Source organism: Octopus bimaculoides, chromosome 1 (assembly GCF_046866305.1).
Source record: "Octopus bimaculoides isolate indiv1 chromosome 1, ASM4686630v1, whole genome shotgun sequence".
Classification (NCBI taxonomy): domain Eukaryota; kingdom Metazoa; phylum Mollusca; class Cephalopoda; order Octopoda; family Octopodidae; genus Octopus; species Octopus bimaculoides.
Window position 1 is genome coordinate 184145721 of NC_142928.1, and position 15028 is coordinate 184160748.

At 36.2% G+C, this 15028-nt stretch overlaps 2 protein-coding genes and 1 long non-coding RNA gene across 5 annotated transcripts in view; 2 read left to right on the plus strand and 1 right to left on the minus strand.

Moving 5' to 3' along the window:
• Positions 1–2964, plus strand: part of LOC149137872 (uncharacterized) — a 34000-nt gene extending 31036 nt beyond the window's left edge. For both annotated transcript variants that reach the window (XR_016244453.1, XR_016244452.1), the window contains one exon: positions 1848–2964. This is a non-coding gene — a long non-coding RNA (uncharacterized LOC149137872). The remainder of the gene's footprint in view (positions 1–1847) is intronic.
• The window catches only part of LOC106872711 (acyl-coenzyme A thioesterase 8), a 34867-nt gene extending 19914 nt beyond the window's left edge, over positions 1–14953 (minus strand). The window contains exons 1-2 of one of the 2 annotated variants that reach the window (XM_089363665.1): positions 14886–14953; positions 829–968 (exon numbers count right to left, since the gene is read on the minus strand). In XM_089363665.1, the coding sequence (XP_089219791.1) occupies positions 829–913 (85 nt within the window). In that variant the 5' untranslated portion in view covers positions 914–968; positions 14886–14953. Of the gene's footprint in view, positions 1–828; positions 969–11286; positions 11421–14885 lie in introns of those variants that run through there. The other variant, XM_089363657.1, reaches the window with a different exon arrangement.
• The window catches only part of LOC106872717 (18S rRNA aminocarboxypropyltransferase), a 38567-nt gene continuing 35175 nt past the window's right edge, over positions 11637–15028 (plus strand). The window contains exon 1 of the mRNA XM_089363645.1: positions 11637–11775. The gene's annotated coding sequence lies outside the window, so the exon portion shown is untranslated. The remainder of the gene's footprint in view (positions 11776–15028) is intronic.

Genomic DNA, 15028 nt, shown 5'->3' on the forward strand with positions numbered 1-15028 from the left:
TCAGTCAGTGAAACAAAAGAACCTTGAAAACTACTCGTTAGGTGTAAGCATGTGGCTTTTATTATTATGCTATGGCTACATACAAAGAAAATGTGTTCATTAATTAATTTCTAATTAACAAGCAGTCATTAAGTTTTAATTCAAATATTAGATGATGTTTAGCAGTGATCAGTTATAACAAAACAGAGCTATGATGAAAGATGTTTCCTCTGGGAACATTTACCCTTTTTGTTCTGTGTCTAACACACTGAAGCTCGGTGAAGTCCTCTGGCTTGCCAGCTCCTGTTGAACCATCCAAACCATATCAGCATGGAAAACAGACATTAAATGATAATGACGTTGATGATGATGATGATGATGATAGTGGTGGCATTGGCAGTGATGGTGATGATAATGATGATGATGACTAACCCCTTTGCATTTAAACTAGCCATATCTGACCCAAATATTCTACTTGTTTTTTGTTGAAACTGGCCAGATGCAGCCTCTCACACCTACCCAACAATGTCATTCTAAAAATTAAAAAAATCACACCATTGAATTCTCAAAGTTATAAGATAATGAATACATAATTAATTCAAAACAATTTGAATAAATAATCATTACATTTGATAGAGTAATCTGAATGCTAAAGGGTTAAATACATTAACTAAAATGACCATTGTTTTTTAAGTTGACAGTATATAATTGAAAGGGGATTTGGTTGCTATTTCTAGCAGGTTGATTGGATAATCGCAGAGAGGTGTTGTCATGAGCTTTACTAAAAACAAAGGTTAATATGCAAAGTAATGACAAGAAAAGTGAATAGAAAATAGATTAATAACATACCAGGAGAAAGAAAATAGTTGTGCATACTGTTTACATAATATTCTTTGGGTACAGTAGAAATAGCAGCACTGATTGCCTGCAGCATGAGATGCCCTCCAAAGGCAAATTTAAAATAGGAGTGGACATGTAGCTTATTTCCTCTAAAATTGATAAAAAACAGAAAACAAAAATTAAATTTCTTTATAAATGTCTGAAACTAAAAAATTTGTTAAATAACAGAATATTCTTGACAGGCACAAAAAGAAAAAAAAAATTTAAATAAATGTATATATATAATAGGCTTCTTTCAAAAATCCACTCACAAGGTTTTGGTCGACCTGAAGCTATAGTGGAAAACACTTCATCAAGGTGCCAAGCAGTGGAACTGAACCTGGAAACATGTGCTTAAGAAGCTAACTTCTTATTTTTTTTACTGCCCACAAGGGGCTACACACAGAGGGGACAAACGGATTAAGTTGATTATATTGACCCCAGTGCGTAACTGGCACTTACTTAATCGACCCCGAAAGGATGAAAGGCAAATTCGACCTCAGAACGTAGTGGCAGACGAAATAGTGCTAAGCATTTCACCCGGTGTGCTAACGATTCTGCCAGCTCGCCGCCTTTGAGAAATTATACAATTTTCAATTTTCTTTTTTGAGTCATATTTTACAAGACATTATAATTTCCATTACTGGCATATCTAATTCTTAATACATTCCAGTAGATTCGAACATGAATATGTTAATTACGGTTGTATTTTGTTAGAGGAGAACAACTTCTCAGTTATGACAAAACTGTGTTCATAGGCCAGTTGATTCATTAGCACTTGCTGATGAATCTTCCAGAATGCATGAGGAATAAATATGCTGTTCACTGCACATAAAATGATTTATTCATAATTTAGAATTTCTAAAAACTTTTGTTGTTTGGTTGGTAAGATTTTTATATGTGAAATCATGTGTTGAAATGCATTTTGTTTTATCTTACGAGAATTATTATGCTAAATAGTCTTTGTTGTTTTTTTTGTTTTGTTTCAGGATACTCTAAGCTTTGATCTAAGTAGTGGAAAATGTACTTTCTGCTTTATCATCTGCATTTGGCAAGATGCAGACTCTTTCATTAAACATTGTATGCATAATGATCCATCCAAGTTACAACAGAATTCTTGTAAGCTATAACATATAAGTTTTTAACCGATTGAAATTGAAACTTTTAGGTGAAGAAAAGTAATTAGCACTAAAGAAAATTGTTTTCAAGGTGGGAAAGGGTGAGAACACACAATATTCCAATCAATAAATAATTAAATGTAAATATGCAGCAAGGGAATGAACCTGATCTCTGAGGACATGATTCAGTTATATTTGACCTTTTGAACATGTATATGTGTGTGTGTAGCACGCCAGAGCTGAGACATTTTGAAAATATCCCCAATGTAATTGGTAAAACTGTACGCACGTCTAATGTTAAGTAGACAATTCGTGTATAGTTCTGCAAATTATATTGATTTTAGAACGGATTGTGCTGATGAACCATAGATGATTTTACGTAAGTAAAAGAGTTAATGGCGAAACCTGGTACACAATTAATTCTTTATTTTTATGTATTTTCCATTTTGTCCTGCCCGCTTAAGCTCTGTGTATTTTTGCTGAATTTTTTCTGGAGAACATGATTTTTCTTTTGTGGTTGGGTCGTTGATGACCTCTTTCTAGCATACTGGATGACCACCTAGTGGTCATCCCTTCTTATATGCATATAATACAAATATATATATGTATATACAGATAAGGAAATAATTTTATTCTCAAACACAGGATAATGCTAATAGTATAGCATGAACAGGATAAACTATACATATTTTGCAATGTAGCAATGTGTGAAGTTCATGAATTATGAGCTATAACGAACCTTGAACTTCATACGTTGCTATGCATTTCTCTACATCAGATTCTCTGAACATCTCCACATAAAATTTTCCTGCCTATATATTCTCTTACTTATATGCTTTATATTTATCTCTGATGATGGAAAACCCAGTATATGTAAATGTGGATCAACACTTTGATCCATTACCTGGGATATCCCAGAAACAGCTGTAAGACACTGTTATTTTTATGTTTGCTTACTTCGCTTCAGCATTAAATTAATTTAAATGAACTGATAAGCTTGTCCTGCCTTGATTTTGTTTTCCTCTTCTTTAAATTATACCTACTGACTTGAAGGTAGGTTGCAGATCGCTGGTTTTCTCCCTACTGGACTGTGGCTACCACAACTCTAGCCCCCCTACCACCACCACCTTGTGAACTTGGATCCTAGTAACTTATCAACTAGAGCACTCACACTGCTTACCTATTAGTTTAGGTTACCAGTGACCTAAACTCTTCTTCTATGTGTGTATGTGTGTGTGTGTATGTGTGTGATATGTATATACATATATATGGTGATTCCCATCATGAATCACAGTTGAAATACTTAAAATATGTGGTGGTGTGGGTTATGGTCTGATCACCTATATAGTTAATCAGGTGACACATGAAAGAGTCATACCCATTGACTGGTGTAGCAGCATCATAATTAACTGCTACAAAGATAAAGATGATGCCTTTGATTGAAATAGTTACAGAGATATCAAATTGTTAGATCAGGTGAAAAAATTCATGGAGTATGGAGTATGGAGTTAGTCTCGATGAAATGCAGTTGGGTCTTGTGCCAGGGAGAAGCACCACTGATGCTATATTTCTGGTAAGGCAGCTGCAGGAGGAATACCAAGCCAAAGATAAACCTCTGTACTTGACTTTTGTTGACGTGGAGAAAGCCTTTGACAGGGTCTCCCAATTCCTTATCTGGTGGTCAATGCAAATAAGTGGCATCAGGTGTGGTGTGCTAGAGAGACAACTGCGTTGGTATAGTCATGTGATGCATATGGACGAGGACAGCTGTGTAAAGAAGTGCTAATCTCTAACTGTGGAGGGAACCTGTGGCAGAGGTAGACCCAACAAGACATGGGATGAGGTGGTGAAGTATGATCTTTGAACTTTGGGCCTCATGGAAGTAATGACTAGTGACTGAGACTCTTACACAAATTGTTAGAAAGGATCACAAAAGTACAGCTCCCAAAATTACTGCAGAGCTTAATGACCACCTCGAGAACCCAGTTTCCACAAAAAGTGTTCCCTAGGGCCTGCACAATGCCAGATTTCACAGGAGGGCTGCTATCTGAAAACCACTACTTTCAAAAACAAACGTTGCAAAGCATTTAGAGAAGAGTAAAAACCTACAGAATTGGTCCCTAGAGCAGTGGAAGAATGTTATTTTCTCAGACGAGTCACCCTTTACCTTATTTCCGACCACCGGCCGAGTATATGTGTGGAGACAGCCAAAAGAAGCATTTGACCCAGACTGCCTTCTTCCAACTGTTAAACATGGAGGAGGATCTGTGATGATCGGGGGGCAATATCTTGGAAATTTGCCAGCCCAATGGTTTCCCTTCATGGCAGAATTAATAGTCAAGACTATTTAAGCATTTTATGTGATCAAATTCATCCTATGGTTGCGGAACTGTGTCAGGAGAAAAATGCAATCTTTCAGGATGATAATTCACCAATTCACACAGCTAAAGTTGTTACTGAATGGCATGAGGAACATTCTAGTGAAGTTGAACAGCTTATCTGGCCACCACAGTCCCAGATCTCAATATTATTGAACATTTATGGTGCATTTTAGAAAGTAAGGAGTTGATATCCTCCACCATCATCACTACAAGAACTGGAGATTGTTTTAGTTGAAGAATGAACAAAAATTCCTTTGGAAACAATTCAAACTTTGTACAAGTCCATACCTCATAGAATTCAAGCTGTAATTACTGCCAAAAGTGGTCCTACCCCATATTAAAATAAATTTACTTGAAATTTTAAGGTGTTTCCATTATTTTGTCGAACCCCTGTATATACATACGTATATATCATCATCATCGTTTAACATCCGTTTTCCATGCTGGCATGGGTTGGACGGTTCAACTGGGGTCTGGGAAGCCAGGAGGCTGCACCAGGGAGGGAGGAAGAAAGGAAGGGAAGGAGGGAGGGGAGGGAGGGAGGGAGGAAGGGAAGGAGGGAGGAAGGAAGGAAGGGAAGGAGGGAGGGAGGGAGGAAGGAAGGAAGGAAGGGAGGAAGGAAGGAAGGAAGGAAGGAAGGAAGGAAGGAAGGAAGGAAGGAAGGAAGGAAGGAAGGAAGGAAGGAATGCTGCTGTTTCTAGTTAGTCAAATGACTAAAAGCTTCCTGGTTCGCTCCAGCAACTAAAAGGCTCCTTCATTAGCTCAAGCAGCTTGGTACAAGTATCTGTGGAATATTCAGCCACTTATACTGTAATTGAATAAGTAAGTAGTCCCATTAATCAACACTGATTGAAATGTATTTACCAAAGAGTAGGGTTACTAACTATATAGTGTTCATAAGTTCGAATTCGCTGCAGACAGACATTGTAGCTCTCTAAAGGAGAGCTTGCTTCAGTTTGACTGAGTTACAAAATCAATCAAGTTCTCACATTTGATGAAATAGAAAATTGGTGTGTGTGTGTGTGTGTGTGTGGTGGGGTGAGAAGTGGAGAGAGGGAATGTTGGCCGTTAGTACAGAGAGTGATGGTTGGGTGCTTTGAGCACAGGATGATGATGATAAGGTGGATTGAGTACTGGTAGGTCTTATATCATCTCTCGTGATATGGGCTGTATGGCACAGTGGATGAATGTCAGGGAGAGAGAGAGAGAGAGAGAGAGAGAGATGAGAGGGTTAGGCAGGTTCATTGATACCCTTACATGGGCAGCATCATACATCATCATCATCATCATCATCATTGTTTAACATTTGCCCTCCATGCTAGCATGAGTTGGACTATTTGACTGAGGACTGGTGAACCAAATGGCTACACCAGGCTCCAATCTGATTTGCCAAAGTTTCTACAGCTGGATGCCCTTCCTAATGCCAACCACTCCGAGAGTGTAGTGGGTGCTTTTATGTGCCACCGGCACGAAGGCCAGTCAGGTGGTACTGGCAACGGCCACGCTCAAAATGGTGTATTTTACGTGCCACCTGCACAGGAGCCAGTCCAGCGGCACTGACAACGACCTCGCTCGAATGTCTTTTCACGTGTCACTGGCACAAGTGCCAGGAAGGCAGTGAATACAGTGAATAGGAAAGCTTCACCTGTAGTCTCAGCAACATATGCAGTATAACAGAGTGAGTGGAATAGAAAGGGAGTGGTCAGAGGGTGAGTGATAGAGATGAATGATAGAAATTGAGTGATAGAGAAAGGAATGATAGAAAATGAATGATAGAGAGATGAATGATAGAAAGATGAATGACAGAAAGATGATAGAAAGGTGAGAGGGTACCAAGAGTCTCAACAGGGACACATAGAATGAGACCCAAATATAAATATACCTCTCTCTACCCCCTCTACCCCTTCTATACTATTTATATTCCCCCCCTCCCAGTTTCCTGTAGATAGGCCCCAACACTTCACCAACACCATCTATTTTTCTCTCTCTCACTCTGACTATCTCTCTATCTCTTTCTAACTCTCTCACCCCTTTCTCTCTTTCCCTATCCTACTGGGGTAGCCAAATGTCTCCTCTTATAATTAGACAACTTTCTCTGTCCCTCTATTATACACTAACCTCTCTGGCTCACAGCCACTTCCCTCAGTTCCACTCCCTCTCTCAAATGAGAAGTCTTTGTCTTGCAAGCTACTTGGTGACTCTGTTGATGCCACATAAGTTGGTGTTAAGAAGGGCATCCAGCTGTAGAAACAATACCGAAATAGATAAATGGAGCCTGGTGTAGCTCTCCAGATAGCCAGCTCCCCTTGAACCATCTAACCCATGCCAACATGGAAATCGGATGTTAAATGATGATGATGATATCTCCAGCCTTTATCGCTACCACCATTTCAATGTTCACTATTGTAATTCTCTAAAGGAGAGCTTGCTTCAGTTTGACTGAGTTACAAAATCAATCAAGTTCCCACAAGGTGAGTCTTCTCCAGCACTGCTTGTTACCAATCATTATGGTCCTATCATTTTCTCTAGGAGACTCAACATCCTCAGATCAGTCTTCACCTCTTCATCTAATGTCTTCATGGGTCTCCCTCTTTGAAAATCTCCATTCAATTTGAATGCCTTACACTTTTTTAAACAACTGACATTCTCATCACCATATGCCCACCCATACCAGCACAGTTTTCTCTCTTGCATAGTAAATCTAATTCCTCTTATACACATTCTTTCTCACAGTTCATTAGCATACTGTTATATATGCAGGTGACACGTCGTGCAGGTGACACGTAAAAGCACCTACTACACTCTCTGAGTGGTTGGCGTTAGGAAGGGCATCCAGCTGTAGAAACTCTGCCAAATTTAGATTGGAGCCTGGTGTTGCCATCCGGTTTCACCAGTCCTCAGTCAAATCGTCCAACCCATGCTAGCATGGAAAGCGGACGTTAAACGATGATGATGATGATGATGATATACCCATACCAGCATGGAAAGCAGACGTTAAACAATGATGATGAGGATATGTATATGTATGTATGTATGTATGTATGTATGTAGGTATGTATATGTATGTATATATATGAGATCACAACCTGTTCACTGACAGCACAGAATTTTGTGAGTGAACAGGTCGCTGTCCCAAAGCAATGAAAATATTTTGACAAATTAAATATAAATGTCGAAGTTAATCTAACGGTTTCTGGGTGTTCTTAAATAGCTTACCTTCTATGCTGCAATTGTTTTTGTTTCAGCACATGATCTCAGATCAGGTCACTTGCTATGCAAGTATATCTACATAATATATATATATATATATATATATATGCATATATATATATATGTATATATGTATATATATATATATATATATATATATATATATATATATATATACATATATATATAGCTTTAGATTTAGATTCAAAATTGAATATGGTACTTATGTTTAGGCACCAGAACATAGTATGGTATTGTATTCTTCTTCCCACTTGGATTTGAAATGTTGCCACAATTATAATATTTCTATTCTACTGTAATTTTCTACATTTTCGTGCAGCTGAAGATTGCTCTACATATTACATTTAATGTAATGCTCGCATTACTTAAATAAATGGAGTAGCATGAAACGTGCGTACTGCAATCATCTTTAAAATCCGTGTTGCTTATTTTGATTTTTATATATATATATATATATATATATATATATATATATATATATATATATATATACATACATATACATACATACATACATACATACATATATATATATATATATATATATATATATATATATATACATACATATACCAATATATCATCATCATCATCGTTTAACGTCTGCTTTCATGCTGGCATGGGAGCCAGTTAGAGAGCATTGGCATCAACCATGTTTGGATGGTGCATTTTATGTGCCGCTGGTATAGGAACCAGTCAGTGGGCACTGGCATCGACCACACTCAGATGGTGCTTTTTACATGCCATCAGCACGGAAACCAGTCAGGGGGCACTGGCATCGACCACATTCGGTGCTTTTTACATGCCACTGGCACAGAAGCCAGTCAGGCGGTAGTGGCCACAGCTATGATTTCCATATATATATATATATATATATATATATATATATATATATATATATATATATATTGAACTCAGAAAGTAAAGACAGACGAAATACCGCTAAGCATTTCGCCCGGCGTGCTAACGTTTATTTCTTTATTGCCCACAAAGGGCTAAACATAGAGGGGACAAACAAGGACAGACAAAGGGATTAAATCGATTACATCGACCCCAGTGCGTAACTGGTACTTAATTTATCGACCCTGAAAGGATGAAAGGCAAAGTCAACCTCGGTGGAATTTGAACTCAGAATGTAATGGCAGATGAAAAACCACTAAGCATTTCGACCAGCGTGCTAACGTTTCTGCCAGCTTGCCACCTTAGAGCAGTAAAATATTAAAGTAATGAAGTTAATGTCAGGCCATAGTGTGACCAATGGTTTCACACCCACAAAGGTCTTAGCCTCACAGACATCTTAGACTCTAAAGAGTTGAATTTGTCTTCAGCTTTAGAGTCTGATGAGAAGTCTGTGAAGCTAAGGCCTTTGTGAATGCGAAACCATTGGTCACTCTATGACTCGACATGTACTTTCTAACTTTAATATATACACACACACAGCTTTTACATTTGTGTGAGAATAAAAAGTATCTTAAACAGATAAAAAAGTATCTTAGAATAAAAGTATCTTAGAATAAAAGTATCTTAGGTCAAATATGATGGGCCTATTATAAAGAGAGGTCAAGAACAAATATAGTCATCAGAACTCTCAGTTTTCAAGTGTATCACTCACATCGCCTTTGCAGTCTCTATCCTGACAACTACATTTGGTTTTCTGAATTGGCTACTGCAAAAACATAACAGGATGAATGTAAGAACTTAAAACCTGCCCAGTGTTACAGGAATTTTCAATACATTTCAGTCAAGGTAACTCAGTTGGAAAAGGCAGACAGACAAGATCTGGTGACAATACCCAAAGAAGTGGACAAGAAAACAGAACACAGTAATGCGTTGATGTCAGACGCTATTCAATATCAGATGAGTTTGTCAGTCAGGCCTGCCAAATACTAAGAATTAGCAGCAGGGACGACCCAACTCCTAGCAGCTTAAGGACCTTACTGCTGCAGCTGACACTTACATTCACTCACTTTTCTCTGTCTCTCTGTGTAGATCTTTCTCATTTGCACATAACTACAGAACCTGTCCAACCAAACCACCGCACAGGAAAAAAACTTTCTTGCGCAACTCTTTAGTTTCTTATAGGGTTGTCGTGTCCGATACATTTGACAATAAACATATGAATCGAATACAACTCGTCTTATCCATTCATCCAACTTGCCATTCACCTCATTGTTAATGTAGTAACTCCACACGTTTACTCATGTCTTAAGTTGGTGACCATTTCATATTCATGCCATATGTTAAATAAGTAAAAACTATATATATGTAATAGCCCACGAATATTATTGCGTTAAACGAGTTAAAGAATAAACAAATTTAATAATAATGCGCTGCTATCTAGCATGTTAAGTTTACTTATAAAAAATAAATTGAATTACAGCAATATTCTATTTTAAGGTTCATAATCGCGGTACAAGTTTCTTATTATACTCTGCAGAAGAAGAAAAAATAAACTTAATATATTAAAAAAAAAGTTTAGAAATGTCAGGACACTTCAATATACTATTCAACAGACATTCTGAGTAATGAAGGGGAAATTTAGAAGTTCAAAATGTATTTTTATTATCTATTTAATATTTCATAATAACTTTCTGTTGAGTAATAAAGATGGGGTCATTTTGAAGTGCACTTTCAAAGAACATTTTTCTTTCTTTCTGGTTCTTGAGTTTTATGGTAGTTCTGTTGTTAAGTTGTCTTTTTTAAAGACGTTTCGGGATATTCCTTATAAAAATTAGAACAGAAACTGTATTTAGTTAGTAAGCAATAATATAAAGAATTTTGTCATAATATTTTAAAAACGAGTAACACGAAATTTAAATAGTGCCTGCGTGTGCGTGTTTTCTGGGGTTACATGCAGACTCACGCACTCTACAGGTCCCATTTTAATTAGATTTAATCCTGAGAGTTATAATTATTAAAGACTATACAGTCTAAGTTGTCCCGAAAACGTAGTTGTACTGACTTTTATTTTAAATACAACATAAGAAAAAATATAATCTGTTTCTAAACGTTAGTATTTAAGAAAAAAACAAAACAATAAATGTAAAATGACTGTGAGAAACTAAGATTCGCGGCATTTTAAATTCCAGATACATCACTGAGAAGAAAAGAATATATATACACACACCCACATGCAATCCAAATAAACTAAATACACGTTTGTGCTGATGTTTATCTAAAGTTTGGATTCATTCATAAAACGGCCATTCACTGAATTGAATCACTACAAAAATTGCTTTACTACCCCCATCTAAACGAACTTACAAGTCGATACGGGAATCTCCATGCGTGCAAGAAATAGCAGTCAAATTTCCATTAACTTGCACTAACCGTATTAAAAATTGAAGATAAGTTAGATAATAGTATTAAATATACAATGCCGAAAAAATTAATGACGAACTGAACAAGGTTGGCACATTTTTTTAATAATAATCTGACTCGATCACGGTTGACCTGGGGTTAAACAACAACAACAACAACACGTGAACTCTTGAATTTACATGATCGTAATGCAACGTACAACAGGAATTACATAAACACATTTAAATAAAACTCATCCGATAACATAAACAAATATATATAAATATTTAAGTCGTACGTCACTGTGACGTTTACGAGCAGGAGTATATGTGTATATATATATATAGATAGATAGATAGACAGATAGGTATAGATAGATACATGTTTAAAGTTCATACCTAAAGACATTAGTTTCCACACATGTCATCGCCAACAACTCATCAAGATACTTCTCTGGATCGAATCCTTGTATATCCATGGACTCAGCGTGTACTGTTGGTGACGATACTACTTCTATTACTGTTAATATTATTATGAAGTATTCTGTTTAATAACAACGAACGAGCGATGTTGGTTCAAAAATATGAAAATTGATGATAATGTTTCACTAGTAACAAGAAATGACATTTAAATGTGCAATGGCCGACGCTGCAGTAAACATTAGATTTCGCTGTCAGATGGAGGATGTGCTGAGAGCTGATCTCGTTAACATGTACAGCTTGCGAACACAGAATATACCGTCAGTAGCAACATAGCGAGTAAAAGATATTCAGCTATGTAGATAAGATATTGCCTACTTGCTGGGAACAAACAATTAGTTTCACTGGCAAATACAAACATAACAGCTTACGATTTTCGCCTACAGAGATTCAAGTTTGAAATAAGGGGTGAGTAGCCTGTGACCTACAAAATCTAAATATGACCTACCGCGTGAAGCGCTTCTAAATTATACATAAATGGTATATAAATACATATAGAGAGAACACAGTATGTGATGTAATGGGATGTGTGTATGCGTGTGTCTGTGTGTGTATACGCGTATTTGTACGCCTTCATTTAGATACGTTCGTATGAGTGTGTATGTATGAATGCACGTATGTATGTGCGTAAGTGTAAGTATTATATATACTTACACACACATATATACATACATACACGTATATACATCAGTACATATACATACATATATATTCCTATCATATATATATACACACACACACATATATATATATATATACATATGTATACATATTTATATGTGTGTGTGTATAGTAAGAATTTATATATATATGTATGTATATATATATATATATATATATATATATATATATATATATATATATATATATATATATATACATACATACATATATACATGCATACATGTATACATATATCTTATATGTATGTAATATAATTTTTCTGAATCTTCAGATTTTTCAATGTTAGGTCACTGGTTTTAAATTGATATTAATCGAATTGATATTCAATTTTTCACCCTTATTTAAATTTACACACATATATATAATACATACATACATACATATATATAAATATATATATTTTCGTGCGGGTGACACGTAAAAGCACCCACTACACTCTCTGAATGGTTGGCGTTAGGAAGGGCATCCAGCTGTAGAAACTCTGCCAAATCAGACTGGAGCCTGGTGTTGCCATCCGGTTTCACCAGTCCTCAGTCAAATCGTCCAACCCATGCTAGCATGGAAAGCGGACGTTAAACGAGGAGGATGATGATGATGATGATATATATATAGATATATATATAGATATATCTATATATATTTATATATATCTATCTATATATATATATATATATATATATATATATATACATATATATATATACATACATACACATATATATATATATGTATATATATATATGTAAAATATTACAATACAAATGTATTAATACAAATGTATCAATTTCCAGCAAAAAGTAGCCCTAAAGGGTATATATATATAAATATATATGTATATATGTATATATGTGTATATATATGTATATATATATAAATCTATAAATGCATGTTTTCTATGTATGTATATGTATGTATGCAAGTATTTAAATGTGTGTGTATGTGTGTGAGTGAGTGCGTGTATGTATGAGTGGATGTTAGTCATACATAGAATCATTATAAGTATATGCTTAAATATATATATATATATGTATACACATCTACACAAATTCTATATATCTATATATATATATATATATATATATATATATATATATATATATATATATATATATATATAGAATTTGTGTAGATGTGTATGTATGTATATATTCTTTTACCTGTTTCAGTCATTTAACTACAGCCATACTGGAGCACCGCCTTTAATAGAAGAAATTGACCCCAGGACTTATTCTTTGTAAGCCTAGTACTTCTTTTATCACCCTCTTTTGCTGAACTGCTAAGTAATAGGGATGTAAACATATCATCATTGGTTGTCAAGTGCTGGTGGGGAGGGGGGGGAACAAACACACACACACACACACACACACATACACATATATAGGCACACAAATAGGTTTTTGAATAGGTTAAAAGAAAAAATTTTAAGAATGCAAAAATTAACAAAAAAAAAAGGAAAAAAAAACCCCAAATTAATAAAAAATGTTAAGTTGCTCATAGCTCTAGTAACTGGAAGGTTTCAGTACTCCAATATGGCTGAAATAATCATAATTTGTGTAATCAAAGTTTAATGTAGTCATTGTACCTAATCTGAACCTCAACCATGAATGAAAAATTAAGTATATGACAGTGAAGTTGTATGTATGCAAACAATCATATAAATTGTATTTTGTTAAACAACTCGATGTAAATACAATGTAAAACAGTAGTCAGTTGTAGAAACTTTAAACAAATAGAATTAATGTTTGACATCACCCCCTTCCTTCCTTATTCATCTATCACTCCTTCCTTTCTCATTCATAAACACAAGAGTATTATTATAGTAGATTACCTCAGACAGGCAAGCCAGGAGGCTGCATCAGGCTCCAATCTGATTTGGCAGGGTTTCTACAGCTGGATACCCTTCCTAATGACAGTCACTCCAAGAGTGTAGTGGGTGCTCTTACGAGCCAGTCAGGTGGCACTGTCATTGACCATGCTCGAATGGTACTCCATATGTGCCACCGACACAAGTGCCAGTCAGACGGTGCTGGCATGGGCGATGCTTGAATGGTGATTTTTACATGCCATCAGCACAGGTGCCAGTCAGGTGGCACTGGCATCGGCCACGATCAAATGGTGCTTTTTACATGCCTCCTGCACAAGTACCAGTCAGGCAGCATTGGCATTGGCCATGATTATGATTTCAGTCAGTTCAACAGGTCTTCACAAGCATGGCATATTACCCAACAATAGAAGGGTGTTTTTAAACAGGTCAGTTATGCAACACTGGCATCAGTCACGACTACGATTTCACTTGGCTTGCTTGGTCTTCTCAAGCATGGCATATCTCCAAAGATCTTGGTCACTTGTCATTGCCACTATGAGGTCCAACGTTTGAAGGTTGTGCTTCACCACTTCATCCCATGTCTTCCTGGGTCTACCTACCTCTTTCACAGGTTTCCCCCACTGTTAGAGTGTGACACTTCTTCACACAGCTGTCCTCATCCATATGCATCACATGACCAAACCAGCGCAGCTGTCTCTCTTGCACACCATATCTAATGCTTCATATGTCCAACTTACCTCTCAGGACGCTTACATTCTGTCTTGTATGCACACTGACATTACACATCGACCGGAGCATACTAGCTTTTCATTTCTTTCAAGCCTATGCATATCCTCAGCAATCTCAGTCCATCTTTCACTACCATGTGGCATGGCTGTTTGCACACAAGTATCATACAGTCTACCTTTCTGTTATGTTTCCCTCGGACTGACTCGCAGAGATAACATAACGAGTTATACAATTTAATTATTACATTTATTGTTCAATTACATACAAAGAACGCACTCACCCAATGTTCGTTATGAATAAACAAAAGTCATGTCCGCCATATATATATCAATGACATTTTACTACGACAGTCCCACAAGACAACAACAATGAAACAATGAACTCAGACGAACCACATGACACACGGAACGTCAGACGAATTAC